Below are 26,496 nucleotides of genomic sequence, written 5' to 3'. Positions count from 1 at the left end.
TGTGTGTGTGTGTGTGTGTGTGTGTGTGTGTGTGTGTGTATGCGTGTGTGTGTGTGTGTGTGTGAGAGAGAGAGAGAGAGAGAGAGAGAGAGAGAGAGAGAGAGATTGGAAGATGCTATGCTGCTCGCTTTGCAGATGGAGGATTGAAACACAAGCCAGGGAATGCAGGCAGCCTCTAGAAGCTAGAAAAGGCAAAGAAACAAATTCTCCTCCAAAGTTTCCAGAACGAACACACCCTTGCCAATGCCTTGATTTTAAGATTTGACCTCCAAAACTATAAGGTAATAAATTTGTGTGGTTTTAAGACACTAAATTTTGGTAAATAGGAAACTAATATAATCATTAAAACACAGCCAACTATTATTCCACTTCTGGTAATCAGGGTTTTTTCTCTGAGAGCACTTGAGTTGTAAAATATTAGCTCTGACCAGTTTCCGAATCTGTTACCCAGTGTCTTTTCACCCAGACTGGTGAATCATTTCATACCCCCTCTCCACTGTCACAGATAATAAAGCACCAACTACGTAAGAGGGTCAACTGACAACATGTAGAGATCACCTAGTTCTGTCCTTTCCCAGTGTAGGTATTTGAATCATTCTAGATCTAATATACTTTTCTTTAAAATTTCCTAGGGAAAGTCTTTCTTCTACTTCTACTGGTAGAAAAATGCTTCTCATTTCAAAACACTTAGAATTAAAAAGTTATCTAAGATCTATAATTCTTTTAGCTATATATTTTTTTTTCTTATTCTGTCCTTAGTACACATAGAAATTAAGAAATGATACTCATGAGTCCCTTTCAGGTTCTTCTTTTCTTAGTAATGACTACATTTTCACATTCTTTAATATTTTCTTAGAGGTTTTCTAAACCTTTATCTATTTTGGATGTTATATTCTATCTTATATTCTGTCTGCCTATGATTTAAAATTTGGACCCAAAAACATGCTGGACAGAATATACTAATCTTTCTTTTTAGTAATATACAACATTTGTAAAAGTTGGCTGTGATCTAATAAACAAGATCAGGCAGAGAGGAAGGAGTTCCAATTTAAATCCTGTTCTGGCACTAGCTGTGTTACCTCGGGCAAATCACATAACTTCTCTGGGTCTGAATGACATCATTTATAAAACAAGAAGCTTGGACTAAATACCAAGAAAAAGCCTGAAGTATCATAAAAGAGAGGCACAAAGACTTTTGGTAATTCTGTTGAGACAGTAATCCCGATTGGCTGGTAGTTGATAAGTACTACCCGTTAGCTACTCCACAAAGGTAACTCCAGGGGTATAGAGGCTTGTTTGTATTTTATCAATCCATGATTCCAAATGTAGCAAGGCTCCATACAGGAAAAGCCTGAGGGACTTTTCAGACACGTTGAGTAACACAGATTTCTGGAGGCTAATGTATGGGGGAGGGGTGCACACAGGAGACGAAATGGACAGCCTGGAATACCAAGGCAGCGAAGTGTTCCTGAAGGTTTCTGAAACACTCTCATGATTTCTGCAGACTATTACAGGAGTCCACTAGCATGTGAATTGTACCTCATGGTGGCCCTTAGCAAGCTGTGTCATCCATCTCTTTATCCCCAGTGCCCAGGCACAATAACCGGCATTTAAGAGTTGCTCACAATACACGTTAGATGACCGAGCGAATAACCCCAACTAGCCTTTCTCATCTTAACTTTACCCTGAGGGCTATGTCCTGGTGGTGCCATTCACATCTTTTCTTAATGTGAATCGTGCCCCTTGGAGTTAGGAAAACAGCAGTCCCGCCTCCCTTCAAGAAAAGTTTCAGGGATCTGGACTACTGCAGTTTTCTAGACAAGAGATAATGAAAGCCAAAACTAGTGGTAGCTGCGGCAATGGAAAGGAAAAACAGATGCTAACATAATTTATTTTAGGGTGGTTTGGGAGATATACTAAAATACACTTGACTACTCAAAGTAAAATCTAACTTGATTTATTTCCTATTTTTCTTTAGAGTAATTCAATAATAATCTGTTACATAAAATTGGAAGGCTTATCATTTATCTCCTGTTAAGCACTAGTAACTGTTATCGTAAATTTCATTCTTCTGTCAAAAATTTCTATTGACTCCATTTTTCTATTTTAGGATCTAGTACTTCAGTTAAAATAAACTATCTGCAGCAATATTTTAAGAAATCAGAGAAAAACAACAAAAAGTCCTATGGAACTCGGCCATTTTTTAAAAGCATACCATATATGTAAGCTTGCAAGCATTTTTCTTGAGTCCTATCTCAAAGAAACATTTGCTAAAATTGCACTGACCGCCTTAATTTTGATAATTTGCTTTCTAGATATAGTTTAAGTGATGAAGAGAACTAATGTAAAGCAAAAGTCATTTTGATTAGGGAAGTAAACATGTGAGTCATACTTCAAATGTAGGATTTTGAAGCTACAGCCCTTCTATTAATATTCAAGATTCCACTGTACTTCTTTTCTACAAGAATACATTTGTTTAAAAAAAAACACCTAACACTACAATCTTTTTGGAATGAGACAGCATATACATAAATTAATAAAATAAAATCCTTTCATTTTAAGCATATCAGATGATTAGTTTTTAGAGAAACAGACCAAAAGGTTATTAAGGGCATGGTACAAATTTTGTTGGATACTAAACATAAAAGCAAAGGTATCTAGCTAAAAAAAAAAAAAGCTACACTAGATTTATGTTTCACATTTAAGTGTATTACCTTGGGTATTAAACATGCTGCTAGCTATCTCTTAATGAGCACCTGAGCTGTCATTTTTAATAACAAGCTGACAATTATCGTCTATAAGTTGATATTCCCTGAAAATCATGTATGCAATATTTAAATTAATATAGTTAAGAATAGAAACTCATATCCTATTTATTTTTTAAAAGTATTATTTTATAATTGGCAAAATATTATAGAAAATGACATGAACATATATTTACAATAAAAATTAACATATACCAAAATGCATAGCTCACTTTAATATGCAGCAGAACTTGATATAAAATCTTAGTAATGCATCTCAGTTGCCCATTATTGAAAAAGGTTATTTGGTCCATTGAAGCTATATGAGAAAAATATACATATTCAAGATAGACTATAATAAAAAAACAAATAAACCGAATACTTGGGACATTTTAATCTTAGCTATTTCTCAATTCAAAGCAGACATGAAAGACGAATACTATAAAAATTCAAATTATCTCATTCATCTAAAGTACACATTCCATTAATATGAAATACAAGCAATTATATAATAACCTATTTTAATTCATTGGTTACAGTATTCTAGAAATTCTCCTTTACTTTCAAGTACTAAAAAAAATTTTTAAATACCTCTTCCACAAAGCTGTCTTTCTTCTCCAGCATTTCTCGTAAAGTCTGAAGAATTTTAATGCACAGTTTTTCTTCTTTCTCCATTAGTTTCTTTGTATGATTAATCAACCTTAAAGCAAAACATTAAAGCTTAAATAGGACAGAGATTTTTCTTCAAGCTATATACTAACATCATATGCTAGAGGGGAAAAAAAAATCACACTATTATTTGAGAATATGAAGTAAACAAGATAGATACCTGTTTTCAAAAGTTTAAAAATTTCATTTCAACTTACAGACTTTTTATTATAAAACATCTTTTGTTTTACAGGCAATATATCTTAGAGCTTCTAAATTATTCAGGTAGTGCACTTTTAGTGGGACACTATACTCTTTGAAAAACAATGAAACACTGATTATCTTACTAGTAGAGAAATATGAATATTTGCAGCATATTACATTTTATTCTGTTATACTATATTATTTTCTATGTACTATGCTACATTAATTATATAGCAGTAGCAGTATATAAATTTATAAATTGCAATCTTTGTATAATGGGCTGTCTTCCAGTTTCCATTAACAATAATCTTCACTGCTAGGTAGAAACAGGCAGTTTTTAGTACAAACAGGCATTTTTGTGATTGGAAGCAAAACAAAAACGAAAACAAAAAGTAACACTAAGACATCTATCCATTTACTATGCTTGCTATAATTTGGACAAAAACTCTCATTTTATAGTGGTAACCTTTGCACTGTTGTTCTTTCAGGAGAAAAGTTTGAGGATAACAGTTACACAACATCCCCAAGAAGTCAAAATCAAGTAAAGTGTTCACCATTAGAATTTGCAACTTAGCATATGTAGCTCTGAACAAGCTGGTTCTCAAAATGACCCCGTGAGATACAAGTCTTCCTGGAAAAAACCAAATGATGTAGAATATTATGGAATGATCTGATTTTAGTAACATAACAGAAGTTCTGTGGGACAAATCCTAAGGAAAACTGAGCTTTCACTAGATGATGGCTAGTAAGTGGCTTATCGGGTGTCAGGGTAACGTACAAGGACTTCCCATGGATTCTCTTAATTCATCCTCACAACAAGCCAAAGCTACAGCTTCTATTATCAGGCTAATTTTACTGAGCAGAAAGCAGAGGTCCAGAGAGATAACGCAACTTGCCTCTGGTTACACAATTATTAAGTGGTGGCATCTGGAAATAGACCCAAGTCCATTTGACTTCAGAGCCAAGATTCTGAAGCACCACTCTGTGGTGACATGACACAGTTCACAGATCTCGAGTCTCAGAGTTACTATGAAGACAGTCCCAGCAACAGTAGGTTGCACGCAGCCACCTCTTTCATGACATGTGAGTGCTACAACACAGGTATTTGTAATGCCACAACCTAGACAAAGAAACTGTTACATTCTGTTAGGACAGTTGCCTAGGGCTGACAGAGAAAGTTTCTGTGAAGAGATAACATTTAACTATGAAGGTTTCACCTGGCAGAGAAGACTGGACAGAGAAGGCAGAAACAGAAAGCTAACCATCATGTCCAAGAAATGATAAGTACCCCAACTGGCAGCTGACACTTAAGGATTTGGAAGAGGAGAGTATAAGAGATATGGTCTGAAAAGAAGGAACTGGAAATATTATTCTAGAGTCTGGACTTTATAGAAAATAGGGAACCACTGTTTCAAAGGACCTGAACGACCCTGTCTACGTGTGAAAAAAAATACCTCAATGGCAGTGGGGAAGGTGACATGGAAGAGTGAGAACAAGGTAGGAGATGAATAGAGCATATGATGGGGTATGGATACAAGAAGCAATATAGAAATAAAATAGCCAAGGCTTCACAGCAAAAGAAACCAACAAGAAGAAAAAGCAACCTACTAAATGGGAGAAGATATTTGCAAACAATATATTCGATAAGGGGTTAATATCCAAAATATATAAACAGTTCACACAACTCAACATCAAAAAACAAACAACATGATTAAAAGATGGGCAGAGGACCTGATTAGATACTTCTTCAAAGAAGACACATGGAAAGATGCTCAACATCACTAATCATCAGGACCACAGTGAGATATCACCACACACCAGTCAGAATGGCTATTATAAAAAAACAACAAATTACAAGTGTTGGCGAGGGTGTGGAGATAAGGGAACCCACTGCATTGTCGGTTGGATTGAAGATTGGTGCAGCCATTATCGGAAACAGTATGGAGTTTCCTCAAAAAATTAAAAATAGAACTACCATATAACCAGAAATTCCACTTTTGGACATTTATCTGAAGAAAATGAAAACACTAATATGAAAAAATATATGCACCCTATGTTCATTGTAGCATTATTTACAATAGTCAAGATATTGAAGCTACCTAGGTATCCACCGATAGATGGATGGATAAAGATGTGCAATATATATACACACAATGGAGTATTACTCAGCCATAAAAAGGAATGAAACCTTGCTATTTGTGACAACATGGATGGACGTAAAGGGTATTATGCTAAGTAAAATAAGTCAGACAAAAGAAGACAAATACCATATGACTGCACTTATATGTGGAATCAAAAAAACAAAACAAATGAACAAATAAAACAGGAACAGACTCATAGATACAGAAAACAAACTGACAGTAGCCAGAGGGGAAGGCGGCAGGGAGAAGAGCGAAAAAGGTGAAGGGTATTGAGAGGTACAAACTTCTAGTTATAAAATAAATAAGTCACAGGGATGTTATGAACAGCATAGGGAAAAGAGTCAATAATATAGTAATTTTTTATGGTGACAGATGGTTACTAGACTTACTGTGATCATTTCATAAAGTATATAAATGTTGAATCACTATGTTGTACACCTGAAACTAATATAATGTTATATGTCAGCTATACTTTAACAAAAAAATAATTAAAAAAAACGAAATAGCCAAGACTTGGTAAATAATGACATATGGGAAGTAGAAGACGAAAGGCAGATAATAGATGCCTGGAATTTATAGGCTGGGTTAGTAGATGGGCAGTGATACTTTTAAATGATAGCTATGTCATGCTTAAGGAGTGAAAAGAAACAGTGAGCTCCTTTTAGACATGTTAAGTCTGAGCATCATGGTTTATATATCCATGTGGTCAAGTGCAGCAGGCAGAATAGCTGTTCTAAAGTTCTCCTTGATAGGAAAAAAACCTGTCTCTCTAAAACCTCTGCTATTTGGTCCTTTCTTTCACATGATAGTCTCTGAATGCATGAAAGTAATTTAGTAGGCATTGTAAATTTCTTTTGATTTTTTTTCTATCTGGGTGTTCCCATTTTCTTTAACTTGTCTTTAGATAAAATATTTAATTCACTAACCATTTGAAAATATCAATTGGATATATAAGAATGAATGGCCACTTGTTAGTGATTTCTACAAGGTGTTCATCTCTTACGTAATGTTTGGTTGTGTTACATCAAAGGCTTTCAAGTATTTTTTTCTATGATCTAAGGAAAAAATAAGTTTCACAAAACAACCTCCTACATAAATATTTGTATATTTGTAAAACACAAAAGTTACCTTTACTACATGAGACGCACTCTGGTATTTTATATTCTTTCCTAATTCATTTTTTTAAATTAATGGTTGTCTCTCCCCCCTATGTTATTTGGATCAAATCCCAGTTTGTAAAACTCTGAGATTCTTCTCATAAGTGAGAAGTAAGTGCAGGTTTGAATGGACTGTAACCAGATACTTTAACAGTTAACACCCACATTGATCTATTCTCTCTTTATTCTGTTCTCTCTCACTCTATGTGACTAAGTAGATATGTGCATTTGGGTTCTTTCCTGGGATCTATCCCTCATGTTATCCAGCAGACCCATCTGAGTCAATAAGTTCCAAGAGTTAAATTCATTAGAGAAAGTTGGAAGCCCTACTTAAACCCTAGACCTAAACTATATTCTCCAACAAAACTCCACCAGAGAGCTCAGCACAGTAATTAATGCACGGCCCCTTGCATAGTCATTTATAAAGTTGGATTCTAATTTCATTAGATATTCTTGAAGATAAAGCCCTTGGTTCTTCGTAGAGCTGAGGAAGAAGTCAGATAAGCACTAGGGCAGAAAATTGACATTCCTGAACCTCAGGCCATAATACAATCCTCACAGTACAAAAACCTCTTCTCTAACCACTAAAGCAAGTGCGACACCTTTCTCCATCTGAGTGTAGGATGTAATATATTCCCACCGTCATATCACTCTGCTTCTCTCCTTTTAGTTTACCTGATGTTGTAACAGACTTGCCTCACCTTCAGCACAAGTCAATATTTTCTTAATATTCTGCATTGTTTAATATGACCTGCTCATAGACCTATATCTTTAAGTTCTAGACCAGTGCTGTCCAGCAGAACGTTTTCTGGGACAATTGAAATGTTCTGTATCTGTGCTGCCAGATTTGTTAGCTGCTAGCCACATACGGCTATTGAGCATTTAAAATGTGGTAAATGTGACTAAGGAACTGAATATTTTATTTTTATTAATTTTAAGTTTTAAATAACCATGTATATCTAGTAGCTGATGTATTAACAGCCATCTTAACACTGTATCAGCAAACTTTTTTTCTAAAGGGCCAAATAGTAAATGTTCTAGGTTTTATGGGCCATACAGACTAGGCAACTACTAGTAGACTCTGCCACAGTAGTATGAAAGCAACCACAGACAATATGTAAATGAATGTGTGTGATTGCATTTCAATAAAACTTTATTTGCAAAAATAATCAAGGGGACCAGTTTAGCCTACAGGCTAGAGTTTGCCAATTCCTGTTCCAGACTACTCTGGAATATATCTACATTATTTTTCCATGTCAATTTTCTGGAGTTAAAAATCTCAGGTTTATAACCCCTTTTTTAACCCACATTCTATACATCAATATATATTCACAGAAGGTAAAGGGTATTTTTCAAAGACCTTATTTTTATTCTGTATTACTAGGCAATACTTCTTTATTTTTTCTAATGGCCTCCACAGTCATCAGTTTTATAGACACTCTAGACCTCTTCATTTAAAAATTCTTATTAGAAGACTGACAAGTCTTCTAATACAAATTAGAACAGTAGTTCTGGAGTGCACAACATATCAACCAATACTGGCAAATGCCCTAACAGATACATTTGTTCCTAGTTCCCTTAAAATATACTGAGTCTACAGCCAACAATCCATGATTCTGGCCATTATATAGAAACTCTATGTCACTATCATCACTATTTGTAATTATCATCCCTGTAGTCAGTTCTTCTCATCCCATATCTTGTTTTCTCTCCCCAAATCCCAGCTTTAACTGGTAAAAGAAACGAATATACTCTTGTGTCCCCTAATCCTGCAATTTCTTCCTCAGTAAGTCATAGTCAATAGAAGAGGTTTTGAGACTTCTTTCAGCAATGTCCTCAGTCACACAGGAAATAACTATGGTGGATGATGGTCAAGGGGGTTGGCAGCATTCTGCAATTCTCCATCTAGATACTCTCCCCAAGGAAACGAGGTATCTCTGGCTGGCCATCTTGAGTCTACATGTGATGACTTGTAAATCATTCAGTGAAGTGCCCTCCATGTTAAGATATGTCCCTTCTTTCTGAGGCTAGTTATATTTTTTCCCACAATTGCTTATACTTACAGATCTTCCTTGAAAATTTTTCATTTACCATTAAAATGGAAATATTCTAGGATAAATATATTAACTCTAACAGATCTGACAATACCACACAAATGTTATGAAAAATAAGTAAATGAAAGAGCTGCAGAGAAGGATCATGGCGGCAGTACGACAGAGTGCTGAGTATGAGAACTAACAGCTCTTTACCTGAAGCACACCTGAATCTCAGCTTTCTCATCTGTAAAATGAAGCTGACTGTCAATCTCCCAGTGTTTGTGTACATTAGATAAAATTGGTAGACACACATAGGACAATAATGCACACAGTTAAGACCTCAATAAATGTTAGCTCCATTTTCTTTCTCTCTGTGCTAATGAAAACCAGTGACTTTAAACAGGAATCGTTTTCAAGTGTCACACGATATAGTTATAGAAAATAACTAGAACCAAAATATTTTGTGCCCAATAATAACGCATTTCATTTTCAGTAAATTTTAGTAAAATATGATATCCTTCGCCAGAATAAAATTTCAATTGAATCCAATTAATGAGTTTGGAAGTATTTTTTAACATGGATTTTAGACCTTTCACATACTCTGTGGACTGTTGTTATGGGCCAGCAGAGTAAACAGCAGAAATGGTAGAGGCCATCTTAGTTTGGTAACACTAACAGAATCTCAGCTTGCACCCACTTACTTGGACATGAAAGCACCACATCGTATTCTTGCATCACTCCCCTCAGGGAACAGAAGTTCTGGACTGTACAACACATCAACCAACACTGAGAATTCAGCCTGCATCATCGGGCTGAACTGTTGCTCCAAGGAGGCCACTACGTCCTAAGGAATAAAGCACAAAAGAACCCACGTGAAGACCCAAGTAAAATTTCATCCTTTGAAGCTATGACAAGCCTCAGAATACTAACCAGGAATGAGTCGTGGCAATTTCAGAGAATGTGTACTCTACCTTCCCATGGCACTGATGTCTGTGTTTTAAGTATAATCTGGTTTTCTGTATAAATACTGCCTGAGTCTCCTTTTTCATTTATAAGGTAAGGGAGGAATGGGTAGCTCTATGATTTCTAAGGATATACACACAAGAGGAAGTCAATAAAGCCACGGTGACAAGCCCTGCAGTGTCTAGGATTGTAATGGAGACATGACACGTATTCATCAAACTGGAATAATTTGGGGCATGATTGTGGAAGAGCTAAAAGAGAGAGAGATTTTATATGCGTTATTGGTCATCAGAACTAACCATTTCTTCCAATGGGGAAATTCCTAAATATACTATTGGAAGCAGCCTTAGTACTACGCAAAGGTTCAATAACATTTAATAGTATTGGAAATTACATTGTTTGATAAACACTATTGGTTACCTACTCAACAGCCTTTCTTCACCCTCTTCCTTGCTAACAGAATCCCCATGCTTGTTTCTGAATCAGGCAGCAACATTCTCAGAGAGATGAGCCTCCTTCAGCTTAGGGTCAAAGGTTGATTAGTTTAAGCTAGTCATGGTCACTCCACTTGCTGTGCCAGGGATTGATCTAGCGGCCTAGGCATGATTACGTGGCAAGGTCCTGGCCAATAAGACATCAGGTAAAGTCTGCTGAGCATGTGGGGGCATGTGTTGGGAGATAAGGGGGCAGATTCCTATGGCTATCAAGATAGTGTGGAGTGTGAATCCAAAATGTGAGGCAGCTCTACTATGACCCTGGGAGACCAGCTTTAAGATGAAAGCCAACAGACCAATGGTGTTAGGACCCTTACCTACAGAGCTGATGAATTAACTAACTCAGAAAGAGCCCCGACTCCAGATTCCTTGCTATGCGAAACAATATATTTTTATTGTTTAAGCCACTATTAGTTGAATATTGTGCTAATTATAGCTGAAAGCATCCTGACATGTTTCTAAAATGAACTGTAGGCAATGATAATTTACTGAACATTCTTTAATGATTAAAGCATCCCCTTTTTGTTTTTAAAATAACTATGTTAGAAGACCAAAAATAATCTTCTCACATAAAGAAATACTTTATTCACCCATAGCTATGACATTTTTTGTTAAGCAGAAAGCTGACTGACAATTGCTTATTGTTACTCTCAGCTACAGCAACACAGATGGGGGTACCATCTCTCTTGGTTTCGTAACCAGTGGATTTCAGGAGTTAACTCTTGTTTAAATTTTTCTTCCCCTTTTAACAAAGGTTATCATTTCTATTTCAACTTCTCTAAATAAGTCTTCTAAGAACTTTTTAAAGGCAGTTCAAAGAGAGTACAGGAAGAAAATGATGTAAATGGGAAACTAGATATTTCATAAAGATGGGAAGAGAATATGTTTATCAAACATGACCATATTTCATAAAATGTCCCTAAAACATACTATTTTTCATATTACTACTCTTCATTTCATTTACTAAACAAGTTGTGCACAGGTTTCTATGATGTGAATTGTGTCTTCATCTCTTTTTTTGATCAAAGGCCAACTATGTAGTCTCTCTAATTCATTATTTCCCTACGTATAAACTCAGGATAATGATACCAGCAATCACATGGGCTTGCAGTAAAGATTAAAGGTAAACACACAGAACAGCCTCTAACACATACTGGCCATTTATTATCCCTTAATAAATGTTAGTAATCATTATTATTGAGTAGTGGTATTAACTGCAATCATTACCCTGTTACCAAATCCAGTGGTTACTTTTCTGTCCTCACCTTACCCAACCACTGCTAAGCATGTTACATACTTGTTCCTACTTTGTCAAACACTTTCTGCTCTTGGCTCTGTAACATCACACTTTCTTTATTTCCCACCTATGTCCTGACCATTCTTTTGCCAACTACTGGTAGTTCCTGGTCTTTTCTATATCTACACTTTCTTGTGAAGATCTCATCCAATTCCATGGTTTTCACATCATATATCTGCTGAAAATTCCTACACTTATATTTCCTGTATGGACATCTTTCCAAACCACTCCAGACTCATATATCCAACTGCCTATTTAACATACCCACATTGATAGCTAAATAGGCATTTCAAATTTAAAATTCTCCATATAGAAGTCCTGACTCCAACTCTCCCATTCTTCCCTATCTTAGCAAATGATCCAATCATATCATACCCAGACCCAACTTTGATTCCTCTTTCCAGCCCCACAACTCATCCATCCATCTACCAAGTCCTGTTGGCCCTGTAACCAAATAGAGCCAAAATGTATTCACATTTTTGTTATTATTGCTACCCACGTAAGCCCAATCACCATCAACTTTTGCCTGAATTAATGCAATAGACTCATGGCTTCCATGTTTGGACCCTACAAACCACTCACCACTCACAATCCACAGTGATCTTTTAAAAGGTAAACCAAGTTATGCCTATCCTCTGCTGAAAACCTCCAATGATTTGCCTTCTCACTTAGAATAAAATTCAAATGCCTTACCATGTAAGTCTCTACATGATTTGACTTCTTATTTCATATTACCTTGCTCATTAAATTCCTGCCCCAATGGGCTTCTCTGGGTCCCTCAAACACACAACCTTGCTCCTGCCATTGCACTATTGCATTTACTCTTCCATCCCCTAAAACTCTCTGTCCTCAACTCTTTGAACAGATTATTCCTCTTCAGGATTATTATTCATGATAGATTATTCAGGATAGATTACTCAACGCAAATGTTACCTCTATAATAGAGAGGTGCTTCCAGCTATAAGATCATTCTTGCAATGACTGTCCACTATGTTGTTACCCTGATTTATTTATTCGTAGCAGTTTTAACTATCTAACACTATATATTTACTTGGCTAGAATGTGTGTTCCATAAAGGCATAGGCCTTACGGTTCTATGTCCAACACACAGTGGCTGGTATAGAGTTTTCACCAATACATGCTTATTTAATGAATGCCAATGACCATGCTAAAACAAGTTTAGGAATAGCCCCTGTGTGCTGGTTGACACTGTTATCTACCTCTCCTCTGAAATATTCTACTTATTTGGCTCTCATAAACCTGACTCCCCTCCTTTTTGACCCTGCCTTTTTTCTCTCTTATTTGGCCATTCTACCAATCCTGGCCTCTCGTAAGACTTTTTTTTTTTTTTCTGTCACTATCCGAATATTCCATCCACTCTTCTCACTCTAACTATTATCTATAAATATAGACTTCACTTCATTATATTCAGTAGTTTGTTAACCTAATTCAGCTTATTTTCAATGACCATAGCTAACATACTTCTACTATATTTTCTCCTTCCCTCTTACAATAAAGAGTCTTAATGATATCACCTAGTCTCCAATCATTAGTGCCTCTCAAATGCCTCTCTGTATCTCCATCCAGCAGCCACCAAGTCTATAGACCTTGCCTTCCTTATTTTTTGCAACACCTGTTTCTTCGTTTCATTCATACTGACACCTGGCTAAGTAAGACCTTTAGTAATTCCTATTAATCTGCCTTCCTCTAGTCTCTTTCTGATAATTCTATTCTACAAACCAGTAATTGTTTAATCACTTATATTGACATTTTCCTCTAAACTTTTAATGACTTATAGGCTTCAAGTTCCTCATACTGAGTGTAACTTGTCTTTTTAGCCACCTGTAACACTCATCTATTAAAACTCTGCACCTCCACCAATTAATCTACATGTGACCACTCATAATATTTATTCCAGTTCATGTCTTGACCATTTCCTCAAATTTGTTCCATGAAGTCTTCTATAATTATGTGGGTGGGAAGATGTATGTTATAGATTGAATTGTGTCTCCCTCAAAACTCATATAGTGATGTCCTAACCCCCAGTGCTTCAGAGCGTGATTATAATCGGAAATAGGACCCTTATAGACATAATTAAGATAAAATGAATTCATATGAGTGAACTCTAATCAAATATGACTGGTGTCCTTATAAGAAGAGGATAACAGAATACAGACATGTATGTGCAAAGAGGAAAGGCCATATGAAAACACAATAGCAAGGCAGCCATCCGCAAACCAAGGAGAAGAGGACTCAGAAGAAAACAAACCTGCCAACACCTGCTCTTGTGCTTCCACTGTGTTTCCCCAAAAATAAGACCCGGTCTTATATTAATTTTTGCTCCAAAAGATGTATCAGGGTTTATGTTCAGGGGATGTCATACTGAAAAATCATGCTAGGGCTTATTTTCCGGTTAGGTCTTATTTTTGGGGAAACACGGTAGCTCCAGAACTGTGAGAAAATAAATTTCTGTTGGTTAAATTACCCAGTCTATGATATTTTGTGATCACAGCCCGAGCAGACTAGTAGAATGTCTCTCTTTACTCAATGTCCCAGAATGTGCAGGCCAAAAAACAGGAGAGGGTTACTATACAAATAATTTGGGAGTAAAGGTGCTTATACCATTCTCACCAAAGGAGTATAAGAGAATACTAAGAGACAAATTGAAGTAAGGTTATGAATATCTAATTTTTTACATGTGTCTGTATGGTAAATTATTTTACCAAATTTTATTATTGATATTATGATTATTATTTTGATACTAAGACTCATTACTATAAACACATTAAAAAATATATACTCACTAAAAATAACTTACAACATATAATATTGAAATAACTATGTACAGTGCCAGCTGGGTACTAGACTAATCAGGGGGATTCACTTCATAAATTATATAAATGTCTAACCACTATACTGCACACCTGAAACTAATATAAAACAATATTGAATGCCAACTGTGATTGAAAATAAATTTTTTTTTTAAAGTATCTGGTCTGTTAAACAAAATTGGAAAACTTTAATAAATAAATAAATAAATAAATAACTCTCACAACAACTTTTACCTGGAAGCTATGCTTTTAAAAAGGGTAGTGTTGGTAGGGAATTACAAAAGAAAGTCTGGTCCCCAACTAGAATTTGATATTTTTAACCTTATTTTATTTAATATATGTGACTACATATATTAAAAGTTATAATTTAGAGAACATTAATGCTATTTCATGCTTGTATTGTACCTGTAATTTTTCAATAATATTTCTATAATCCCAAGCAGGCCCTCCAAGAGCTTCCTTAAAGCGTGGTCCAGAGCGAGCTGATAGTCTCCAACCCATGGCTGCTCTCTGCACCATATTTGAATGGTTCTTCATGAAAAGAGTATTAACTTGGCTGTCCAAATCCACTGGAATAGCAATTCCACGATTCTTTGCTGAAAAAGAAAGATTTTAAATATTTTCTCTTAATTTGACTAAAGCGTCTTACACATTACCAAAATAATATTACAAACACAGAACAAATAAAAAAGAAAAAAATATAAGATAAATAAGTGCTGGAATATAACATACAGTTTGATGACTATACCGAATACGTAGGGCATATTTGAAAGTTGCTAAAAGAGTAGATCTTAAAAGTTTTCATAAAAAACTTGTAACTATTTGAGGTGACAAATGTTAACTAAATTTATTATTATAATCATTTTATAATATGTACATATGGGAAATCATTATGTTGTACACCTTAATACAAAGTTATATGTTAACTATATCTCAACACAACTAGTTAAAAAAAAGAAAAAATAGATCTAAACTTTAAATGCTGCCATTAAATTGTTTTATATGACTGCAAAAGCTTTTAAACTGAAAGTATTTCAATTTTTAAGACCAATTATTAATGTAGGCTTATTAAACATTCAAGAACTTACTTTATTTCTTGATGATTAATTTTTGAAATGCATTTCATACAGCATCAATATAGGAAAACACTGTATACTAATCATGCAAATTATACAAAACACCACATAACAATCTTCCCAGATGCCAAGAAAAATAAGAAAGCAGACACACACAGTTTCATGTGGTAAAACATATGAGGAAAGAAAACAAAAAATTGAAGAGTATAAAAAATCTGCATTGGAAGATGGTACATATGTCTTTCTTCCCCAAATCAACTAAAATTGATATTTTATTAGACTTATATGACAATACTGAAAAATGAGAATGCTTTCCATGAGGAAAATAGAAATGCGAGGCATTTTTGCAAGCAGAATGAAGATGGGATTAGCCCATCCAGAGAAGGAAGAGAAGAAACTTTTACAAGAGATTCATGTTAGAACAGGTCTTCCTAGGTGCATAGTCAACCAGGGGTCTGGGAGAACCATCTGGGCAACTCAATAAAGAATAGCATCTGAATACCATAGCTGGGAAGTTAAGGCCCTCCTCCCTCTGACTAGCATAAACAGAGCAGTTGGCAGTTGGTTTTTACTCAGAGGATAAATTTAGAGAAATGTAAAAATGTTCTCTCCAGAAAGTGGAATATCTGTGCCTGGAGAGAATGCCAAATGAAGGTGTTAGGACTTGATAGAGAAGGAGAATAGACCTTGAAGTAACTCCAAAAATCTTCCTCAAATAAGAAACAGAACAGTGGAGAGAGAAGAGGCAGCTCCAGCAAAAGAGAAAATATACACAAGACTCCAACCCCTCAGCAATAACCTAATACCCTCCTGTAGAGTATATATGTTGAATTGAGGTTTGCAAAGTAAGGTGTTTACTAGTAGGGAGAGGACTATGTTCACACATGTGTGAGACTGAAAAGAGTGAAGTAAAAAACGTTTTTGTGTGAAACTGAGCATAACAAAATTGAATGATAAACTTGTTCACCAAAACAGCTTCTGGTCATCACCTAAGAAGTAAACAAGTCCAAGGAAAAGAGGACAAAAGCAGAACTCCAGAGCAATGCTGTGAGTAGTCTGACTGGGCGCTCTGGCTAAGACCCTCTGCGAGGCTCTGAGCGACACACTCTGCAACGTCCTCTGGGACGTTCATCTGGGCGACCCGACAGTGTCTTCTGCGAGGTGCAAGCTGCGATACTCCCCGACTCTCCGAAGTTCTTTGCAAGACCAGCTTGCCTCAGACCCTTCGTTGGCCCAGTCATCTCTCCCGGACCAGGGACCTTCTCCACCTCAATTTGACTCTGGGACTTGGTTTGTTATTAAATTCTATTCTATTCTGTAAAACCTTCTGTGCTTACCAGAGCATTGGCCTCTGGAGGGACATTGGCTCCCAAATATAGCTGTTTACTTACTCTACCTGAACCTGTGTGTCAGGACTTTGTTCCCCACTCGTGTTACGAGTAACACGTAGGGACGTAGGGCCCTGCCAAGGGGTTAATGTCCCCTTGACTTTCAGGAAGAGACTGAAATGTGGCGACTGTCCTTCACAGGTGCTCGCGACACCTCCTTATTTAAACACTTGTTAGTATTCTCAGCCTGTCTTCTGCTATACACACACACACACACACACACACACACACACACACACAGGAAAGCCCGCATATCATTTATACAGCGCCTCACTATGAACTCTGGGTCGACCCTGTCATTTATATGGGAATGCTAATAGAGAAATAGACCTTCAAAATGACAGTCGAAACCTATGCCAGTTATTACAGACTTTTATAACTATGAATACACCACCGAGCCACACAGGAAAACAAAGGGCATTAAGAATAACTGGCCCCAGTGAAAAAAGGTATGATTCAGGGGAGAACAAAATACTAATTATTATCCTCAGAGAATCTGAGTATATTCTGCTCCAAAAAAAAAACAAGAAAAACAGAAAAAAATAAAGAACTCTTGATAATTAAATTACCATCACATAAACATTTCAAAAATTGGTTGGAAAAGAAAAGGACAGGAACAAAGACCAAGGTGGTAACCTGGAAAAGTCTTGAACATAAAACATCAAAAGGGAAAATAAAACAGTGAGAGTATGAAATAGGAAGGATTAATCCAGGAAGTGCAAGATCTCACAAATATAAGTTTCAGAAAGAAATATCAGAGACAGTAGAAAGGAAGATATTAATAAAACAATAAAAGACAACTTTCTTGAGCGAAACAAAGATGTAAATCTTCTAACTGAAGGAGCCCATTGTGTTATTTAAACAGGATTAAATAAGCATATTGGCCATATTCTGGTAAAAATTTACAATGCTGTTATAGGATGAATTGTGCCACCCCCAAAATATCTATATCTATATCTATATCTATACTATATCTATATCTATATCTATATCTATATATTGAAGTCCCCATCAAAAGTACCTGTGAATGGGACCTTATTTCTTAGCAATGTAATCAAGTTAAGTCAAGGTCATACCAAACTAGGGTAGACCCTAATTCAATACAACTGGTGTCCTTAGAAGAAGGAGAACAAGGAAACAGAGACACACAGAGAGGGAAAAACACCATGTGAAGATGGAGGCAGAGGTTGGATTTATGCAGCTGCAAACCAAGGAATGCCGAAAAATGCAAGCAAACACCAGAAGCTAAGAGAAAGGCATAAACAGATTCGTCCCTGGAGTCTTCAGAGAGAGCATGGTGCTGTGACACCTTGATTCTAGCCTCTAGAACTGTGACACAATACATTTCTGTTAGAAAAAATCAAATGTGATACTCAATTAAAAATATTTCAGAACATGTAAGGCTCAGAAATTTTTATCTGAATGCTCTATGAAAATTACCCTCATCCCCAAAAGAAACAAGAAAGGAATCCAAAAAAATGTCAATGTGAATACAAGAAATCATGGCAACTGATGTGAACCTGAAGAAGAGAATAAAGCTAAAAACAAATGTAAGATCTGTTAGATATTAATGGTTAGAAAATTCTCTTTCATTGGAAAGTTTTAATATCACAGCACTACATCTAACAGTTATACAATGAAAAATATTTACACATAGTATTATATAGATCTGATCATTTATTTTTAAATTTTATCAACCTATAAGGGATTTCATTACATTTCAGAACAGAATACAAATGTCACAAATCATCACAACATAAAACTAACAATCTATCAAGCAATAATTAGAACACAGAGTGGGAGTGAAAAGGTAGAAATGAAGGTAATACATTCATTTCTTTATTTTTCATAGTGTGGAGCACATAGACATTATTTAGAGCTGGTAAATCAAGAGATAAAGATTTAAGGATATACTCAAAGTTATAATCATAGTCCTTGGAAGACTTTTTTAAATGAGTGAAAATAGGAAGGAAGGGAAAGAGATGGAGAGGAGGGAGGGAGGGCGAGTGAGAGAGAGAGAGAGAGAGAGAGAGAGAGAGAGAGAGAGAGAGAGAGAGAGAGAGAGAGAGAGAGAGAGAGAATGAATGACTCCGCTTGCTTCATATAATGAAAGGAAAGCAACAATAGTAGAGGGCAGGGCGTCCGGATGGTTCAGTTGGTTAGAGCAAGCTCTCAACAAGGTTGCATGGTGGGCTGCGCCCCCTGCAACTAAGATTGAAAACTGGCGACTGGACTTGGAGCTGAGCTGCGCCCTCCACAACTAGATTGAAGGACAACGACTAGGAGCTCATGGGCCCTGCAGAAACACACAGTTCCCCAGTATTTCCCAATAAAATTTAAAAAAGAAATACAATAGTAGAGAGCATTATTTCTACTGCTGAAAATTCTCTGAAGCTGAAAGATACTTAAAAAACTTCTTTGAAAATGAACAATTTTAGCTAGTGACACAAAAAGTTACCATTTTAAACAAGAGTTCAAGCTAAAGTTTTAAGGGAATAATAACAGCTCTAAGGCAACCCTAAACAATCAATTGCACCACCACTGCCTAGATTTCCCTAGTGAACGTTTTCCTAATATTCATTATAAATTTCCCTTTCCAAAGAAATACGATGTCTCTATTTATGTCCATCACTCACAACAGAGCAACAGCCTCCTGTCCCATCTGAAGGACAGACAGCCTCGATACTGCCAAGCTGCACATATTTTTCTAAATACTTAATCCTGCACCATGATCAAATCCTGGCAAGACTTGCATCCTTTTCTGGCTGCATCACACATAAACTGGGCTTGCTCTAAACATTTACAAGTCCAACAGAAGATATTACTGCTTATATGTTATTTTCTAAGCAACAAAAATAACAGAAATTATAAACCTTAATATTGCTCAAAACATATTACAACCAAGTTCCCACTAAAGTTTAAACAAATGGGGGGCTGTGGAGGGTTGGGATTTATCACCCCTTTAGGAATCAGGTACATTAGATAAAACTGACCATTAATTAAGTGTTGTTGCTATGACTAAGGCTTACACAAAGAAGTGCTCCGTGAATATTTTCCAATGACACCAAGTGGGAATGCTGCCCAATGGCAGCACCTCTGTTATTCTTAGCAGGGCAGCCCCACCCCGTTAGTGAGGTCAGGAAAACCTCACCCCGCCCCAGATGCTCCTGTGAGCTGCTGCTGCTATTCCACTATGGCCACCACCATGGACAAACCAGGCTGAGGACAAATCAGACTCTAATGTTCCAAAATGCGTTGCAAAGGATTTTTTTGTCATTGCTTTTTCCAAAACTGTACCACTTTAATTGGTATTTTCTAGTCCCCTGTCTTAGCACAAATTGGACAATATAAACTGAGTAAAATATTCTACTTTCTTTTGCCCAAAGATAAATCACAAGGGCTAAATCACAATTTCTAGGCAATAAAAGGAAATTAACTATTCACTTGGGGGAAACAAGAATTTGAGTTAAAGTAAATCAGCTGCGTAGATAATGATAAACATTTTTCAAGCAATTGTAAAAATATTAACACCTTTAAAGATGTGACCTGAAATAGATTCCCTGCACTGTCAAAATATTATAAATATTAATTTGAAAGCAAAATTGAAAACGCAAATTTGGCTTTCCATATATTGTTTGAAAATTAAGACAGAAAAAATGACTAGGAAAAGAATTAATTCATGATCTCACTTACAAGAATATTAATAACTAGAACAATATTTTTCAAATGCAACTAAAAATATGATTCAAACTTAGCTTACTTTTATTAAGCTACAAAAATCCTGGTATAAATAGTATATTGAAATGTAAACTAGGATGTATTCTTGTGACAAAATGGCTATTCCCTGTCCCCTCTCCCTCTCAATAAAAAGAACTAATGAATTTACTAAAACCGGTTTTCTTCTGGAATGTAGCATTAACTCTTATGTGCTTTAGTGGTCACACTAAAGTTTAAAATATTTTAAAAAGAAATGTTTCTATTTCTCTCCTCAGAGTACAATTGAGATACTACTTTGCTAAGGATATTTTGTCAGCGAATAAGTATATGATGTCCTTTAAAAACGAATAGGAGAGAGGATAGGTGGTTATTAATGCATTTATCTTTTGTAGTGTTCTGCCTAGAGATAGATAGTTCTCTAAAATGAGCTATCTTTATTCACAGGTATTTTGATCATTAGGCTAACCAACTAATTAGGCTTATAAATCCTGAAAATTCTCTGGATATGACAAGTCTTTGCAGTCAATTTAAGATGCAATCAAAATCTATTTCTAATTATTACTCATTAAAGACTGCAGATTATGTGAAAATTTTTAATGAGACAAAACTACTGATGATATCTGCCAGACCAAAATCTCCGAGAACACATATACTGCAGTGATAGGTTCTCTGGGAAAAAAAAAAAAAAAAAGAAAGAAAGAAAGCTTAGATAGATAAACTGACAGATAGAGGGAAAAGGCAACAGAAAGTATAAGCATTAATTAAAACACTCGATTGTCAGGCCCCACTGTATAGGTCCACAAGAGCAGCTGGTGCACAAGGAAGGTGTAATGGGTAGGCAGAGAGAGGCACCTTTTTGGTATCACGTCAAAATACCCAGGATAAATCTGTACTAAAACACTAGTGTTTTTAAACATGAAGAACATTAAAGATACGAAATGCATCTTTCCTGTTTGGCATTCAAACTATACTCAATTAATCCCCAAAATTGAATAAAGAATATAATTTTATGAGTTATGCAAGAACTAGTATTGGCACACCTGACGAGTCATCTGGAAAAGATAAAGTTGATTATATATCCTATACCTTACTACTAAATACATTCCAGATAACTCAAAATTATAAACAGCCTCATCAAAAACACAAACAGACAGAAAAATTAAAACCATGAAAATTCTCAATGGGAATTACAAAAACATCTCAAACTGATCAAGGCCATTCTGAAGATAAAAGAGAATCTAACAAGCCTAAAAGAAAATAAATTTCTGCATGCCAGAAACAAAACAAAACAAAACAAAAACAAAAACAAAATAAAATAAAAATTCAAATGAAAAATTAGGGGAAAGAAATGGTAACATCCTAGAGAGATTAAAATAAATGTGTTTGTTTTAACAGAGACTGAATTTCTCTTCTCAAAGGGTTAATATTTTATACATGGTCAAATTTAGAGAGAACAATTGGCTTGAAAATTAATGTTGATTATTCAAACCATTTGTAAAAGATATTTTACAGAATTTCCATTTGGGAAAAAGATTATGTTGCCAAAAAGTACCCAAAATTAATACCACCACCCCAAATCATTTGAAGATTATGAAACACATGGGACAAAATTCTTTTTTAAGTAAAATAATATGGAAGTCATTTTTGGATGCTTTTCCTTGAAATACTTCTAATACGTAATTTTATATGAAGAGCAAACTGAGGAACAATAACTGACCGTGGGCATTAATATTGATCCATATTTTGTATCCTCAAGGTATAAAACAGGTAATGTTTGAACTGATTTGTGATAGTAAGCATCACAAATATCTGCTAGCACGTCCGTCTAAAAGGGGTTTAGATCCTGGCTCTGTCCCCACCCTGCTGTGTGATGTTGGGCAAGTTGCCTAAGCTCACTAACCTGACGTCCCGATCTGTAAAATGGGGCTAACAATTCTGTCCACATCACAGGGTTCACTGCACCATGCACTGATAAATGCAGGGGAAATGCTGACTTAGTAAGTGCTTTTCCTGATTTTCACTAGCTTTTGTACCCAATGTACAAATAAGGAAAACAATGAAGTATTTTTGATGACACATGAGGTAAGCTAATATACTTGAGAGCACTTTAGAAATTGTAAAGTGTTGTGTAAGTGTCACTATAATAGATATTTGCATTTACAGGAATGTGTTTACCAATTTGTAAATGCACTGAAAATTTGCTTAATAACAAGGTATTCTCTCTGTTATATGTTTCTTAAATATGCATACTCTTCGTTTTCTTTGATATTACAAATTCTTACACATTTGAATTGTGTTAAATTTTAGTGCCTCTCTGTATTCTTAAAGAGTTGCTGAAACACAAAAATGATTTTGCACCTGAATTATAAAACTTTAGACAGATCCCTACGTGGCAAGCCAAATTGCCATAGTTCTAGTTTATATGTTAGGGATTCCTAAGATAGCATTTCTGGGGTAACACAGTACAGCATAAACTCCATACTCAAGAGAAACTTGGATTCCAAACCCAAATCAGCTACTTACTAATCGGGCAACTTATTTACCCTTTTTAAGTCTAAATCTCACTATCTGTAAAATATCTAGTGCATGGATTATTATCAGTCAACAAACACATTAAATTGCTTAATCAGCACCAGACACTTTCAGGTCCTAGCAGTGAATAAAGCAAAGGCCCTGTTTCTCACATTCTCATGGGAGAAGCAGACAACAAAAAAGCAAAAATAAGTAAACAAGCCAACAAGGTGCTTTCAAATAGTGATAAATTCTAAGAGGAAAATAAAATAGTAAAATCTGATAAGGGGTGGGAAGAAGCAGGGAATCTATATGGGACATTCTGGAACACTTCACTGAGCACTTAACTTTTGAGCATGTGATAATCTGGGGGAAGAGGATTCAAATAGAGGGAAGAGCACATGCAAATGCCCTAAGATTAAAAAAAAATAATCCTGGTGTAGATGAGAGACAGAAAGAAAGCCAGTATAGACAGAATAGAGTTGGGGGGTGGGAGAGAAACGAGGAGCAGTATCTGAAGCTCAGAGGATGAAGGGCATTCTAAGCCATCGGAAGGAATATGAATTTTAAGTGCAATGAAGAGGTTGAAATAGGTGAGTGGTATGACGTGATTTACATGTTAAGATCACTCTAACTACTACAGAGGGAATGGGTTGTGTAGCAGGACAGGAATGGAGGTAGGGTGTTCAGTAAAAAGACTTCTGTATTCCATGTCAGATGATGGTGGATTTGGACAAGGGTGTCACATGAGAGAATGAAAAAAATATGTGTTTTGCACGTGGAACTAATAGAATCTGCAACTGTATTTAATGGAAGTGAGCAAAAGAATCAAATTTAACCCCTAAGGTTTTAAAAGAGTATTAATTGTAAAATAGGTATTCTTTACAGTGGGACAAAAATCTGCCTCTTGCAGCTGTCATATATTAGTGAAAACCCTATCCCTAGGAAGCTGTAAAAGAAGTCCTTTCACCTCCAAGTGTTGGAAGATAGTTATTATGTGCCCCTTCGATTTAATTTCTTTGTCTAAATATTTCAAACACTTTTAATTACTACTCAAGTAAGGTGGGTTTAAATCCCTTCACTACCAAGGATGTTCACTTCTGAATGCCTTTCATTTTGGTTGTATGTTTTTCCATGAACAGTATTCAATAAACAAAAAAGATGAGGTCTAACTCTCAGAGAGTTTGCTTTTTACCGTCTTCATCCTAGACAGTAGCTTTCCATTAACAGGCACTTCCTAAGTCCTTGTCCCTCAAAATCTAATAGGAGAGATAAGATGAGAACTTATCGTAATATAAGCCAGAATAAAATGAAGACTATAAAAAAAGCATCAGTGGTCAAATGGGGACAAGTTCAGGTCTGGATTGGCATCAAGAATGGCTCTTATGGTGGAATTTTGTTGAACAAAAAAAAAAAATATTTGAGTAATGGAAAAGATGCTGAGAGGTGGCCATGGTGGAAACGAGGAAGAGTTAATAGCGTGAGCAATGCATGGAGCATAATAGTTCAGTTTGCTTTCATCTGGGGGGGGTGGGGGAGTGGGAACCAGTGAGCAATGAGGTCCCAAAGGGAAGGCAGGGTTGTGTTGTGGAGGCCATGAATGTCGCAATGAGGAATCCATCCACAGTTTGTTAGACAAAGGGACACAGCCGGGGATGTGGTTGTTGATGTTTCTAAACCATGAGATAGAATTTCACTTCAAGAAGATTACTCTAGTAGCAGATTTACTTAAGTGAGGAAAGAGAGGAGAAAACACTGAATTCCTACAGTGGTCCAAGAAGGAAGTAATGAGGGGTTAAACAAGGCCTTTGTGGAAGGGAAGGAAGAAGAGGTACAAATGCAGAAGAGTAGTGCCGGTAGGAATAGAATTTCCAGAGCTTTGCAACTATTCAGGTGGAAAGCACAAACGAAAAAGGAGAAGAAAATACACCTTCTCCCAAATATCAAACTGAGATTTTATACTAAAATATCACTCTTCCAAACCTATCTTGATTATAGATTTAGAGATACATATTTACTTTTTTTAGACTTCCTATCACACACGTCTTTAGAGCGTACAAAAAGTAACTAAAATTTTTGGCTAAATCATAAGGTTTTAGCCAGTAGAGGAAAATGGTAGAAAATGAAATCTTATAGCTGAGAAATAAGTCTTTAGACAAGTACAGTTTCAGGGACTGTTTTAAACCCCTAAATCTCCGCTATCCGGCTATGCAGGAAGTGACCTGACTACAGGAGAAACTCCACTGAACGGGGAACTCAGAGGCAAAGCACAACATGGAATCTCACTTGCGCCTCAAAGTTCTTTGTGTCTCGATTTTAAAGAGTTGTGAACAGCAGGCTCTCTATGCTCTGTTGTAGGGCCAACTTGTGTTTGCCCCCATTGCATTTGCTAAATACTGAGGGAGGAAGAAGAGCAGGGAAAACGGAAGGAGGGAGAAAGGAGCAAGGAAAGGATGGAAGGGGGGAGACTGCCTTAAAATACAGAAATATACTTGGCAGCTGAGATAGTGTATTCCTATGTAAAGAATATAACATTATATTTTCTTTGCTTTTCCTTCGGATTTTGTCTTTTAGTAGTCAGTCTGTTTCCCAGCTAGTTTGGTCCAAAAAATAAAAAAAAATAAAAATGCTTTTAGGACTGTTGTATGATAACTTGAAAAGTATACGATGAAAAGCTCAGAAGTTCGTCAAGAGCATGAACAATAGCACTAGATTCATCTGTAATTCCCTCTCTCAAAGATAACCCATGTTAATATTTTATTTATATCTTCCTGGACATTTTGCTATATGTACTTTTTTAAAATAAAAACTAGCTTCTCTTCTGTCTGTGTTCTTTCATTTTCGACACAATACACATTGTGGCCTCTTCCTTTAGTTCTTCCCATCCCTTTCTGAACCATTCAATCCTGAAACCTGAAGCAGGAGCACAAAGTTAAGTGTTTGTGTCCTGCAATCAACGCCCTGGGAGCTGAGGTGGTCAGAGTGTCTGAACCCAAAACAAGTGGCAGTGCCTGCGGAGGAGGCTGTCTGGGGTGGAGTCAGAACTTGAGTGGGGTGAGGAGGGTATCTATGCTGGAGGACAGCCTGGCAGGAGTGTCAAAGGTGACGAGGATATTCATGGGACCGAGGATATTCATGGGACCAAGTATCCAGCACAGACAGCCAGAGGCTGAGCTAGGCGGAGAGGATGCCCCTCAGGGCAGCAAGCCGCCTGACTTAGACTGGGGTCCATGAGAGGGTGTCAGAAGCCAAACTGCCAGAAAACACATCCTTGCGGAGTGTGGTCCTG

The 26,496-nt window shown here is 36.2% G+C and overlaps 1 protein-coding gene across 1 annotated transcript in view; it reads right to left on the bottom strand.

Annotated features, from left to right (window-relative positions):
* The window catches only part of ITPR2 (inositol 1,4,5-trisphosphate receptor type 2), a 431,615-nt gene that overhangs the window by 187,986 nt on the left and 217,133 nt on the right, over positions 1-26,496 (bottom strand). Inside the window, exons 35-37 of the mRNA XM_019737570.2 lie at positions 14,921-15,111; positions 9,632-9,774; positions 3,336-3,444 (exon numbers count right to left, since the gene is read on the bottom strand). Coding sequence (XP_019593129.2) covers positions 3,336-3,444; positions 9,632-9,774; positions 14,921-15,111 — 443 coding nt within the window. The remainder of the gene's footprint in view (positions 1-3,335; positions 3,445-9,631; positions 9,775-14,920; positions 15,112-26,496) is intronic.

Source organism: Rhinolophus sinicus, linkage group LG02 (genome assembly GCF_036562045.2).
Source record: "Rhinolophus sinicus isolate RSC01 linkage group LG02, ASM3656204v1, whole genome shotgun sequence".
Taxonomy (NCBI): domain Eukaryota; kingdom Metazoa; phylum Chordata; class Mammalia; order Chiroptera; family Rhinolophidae; genus Rhinolophus; species Rhinolophus sinicus.
This window is presented reverse-complemented; position numbering and strand designations above follow the sequence as displayed.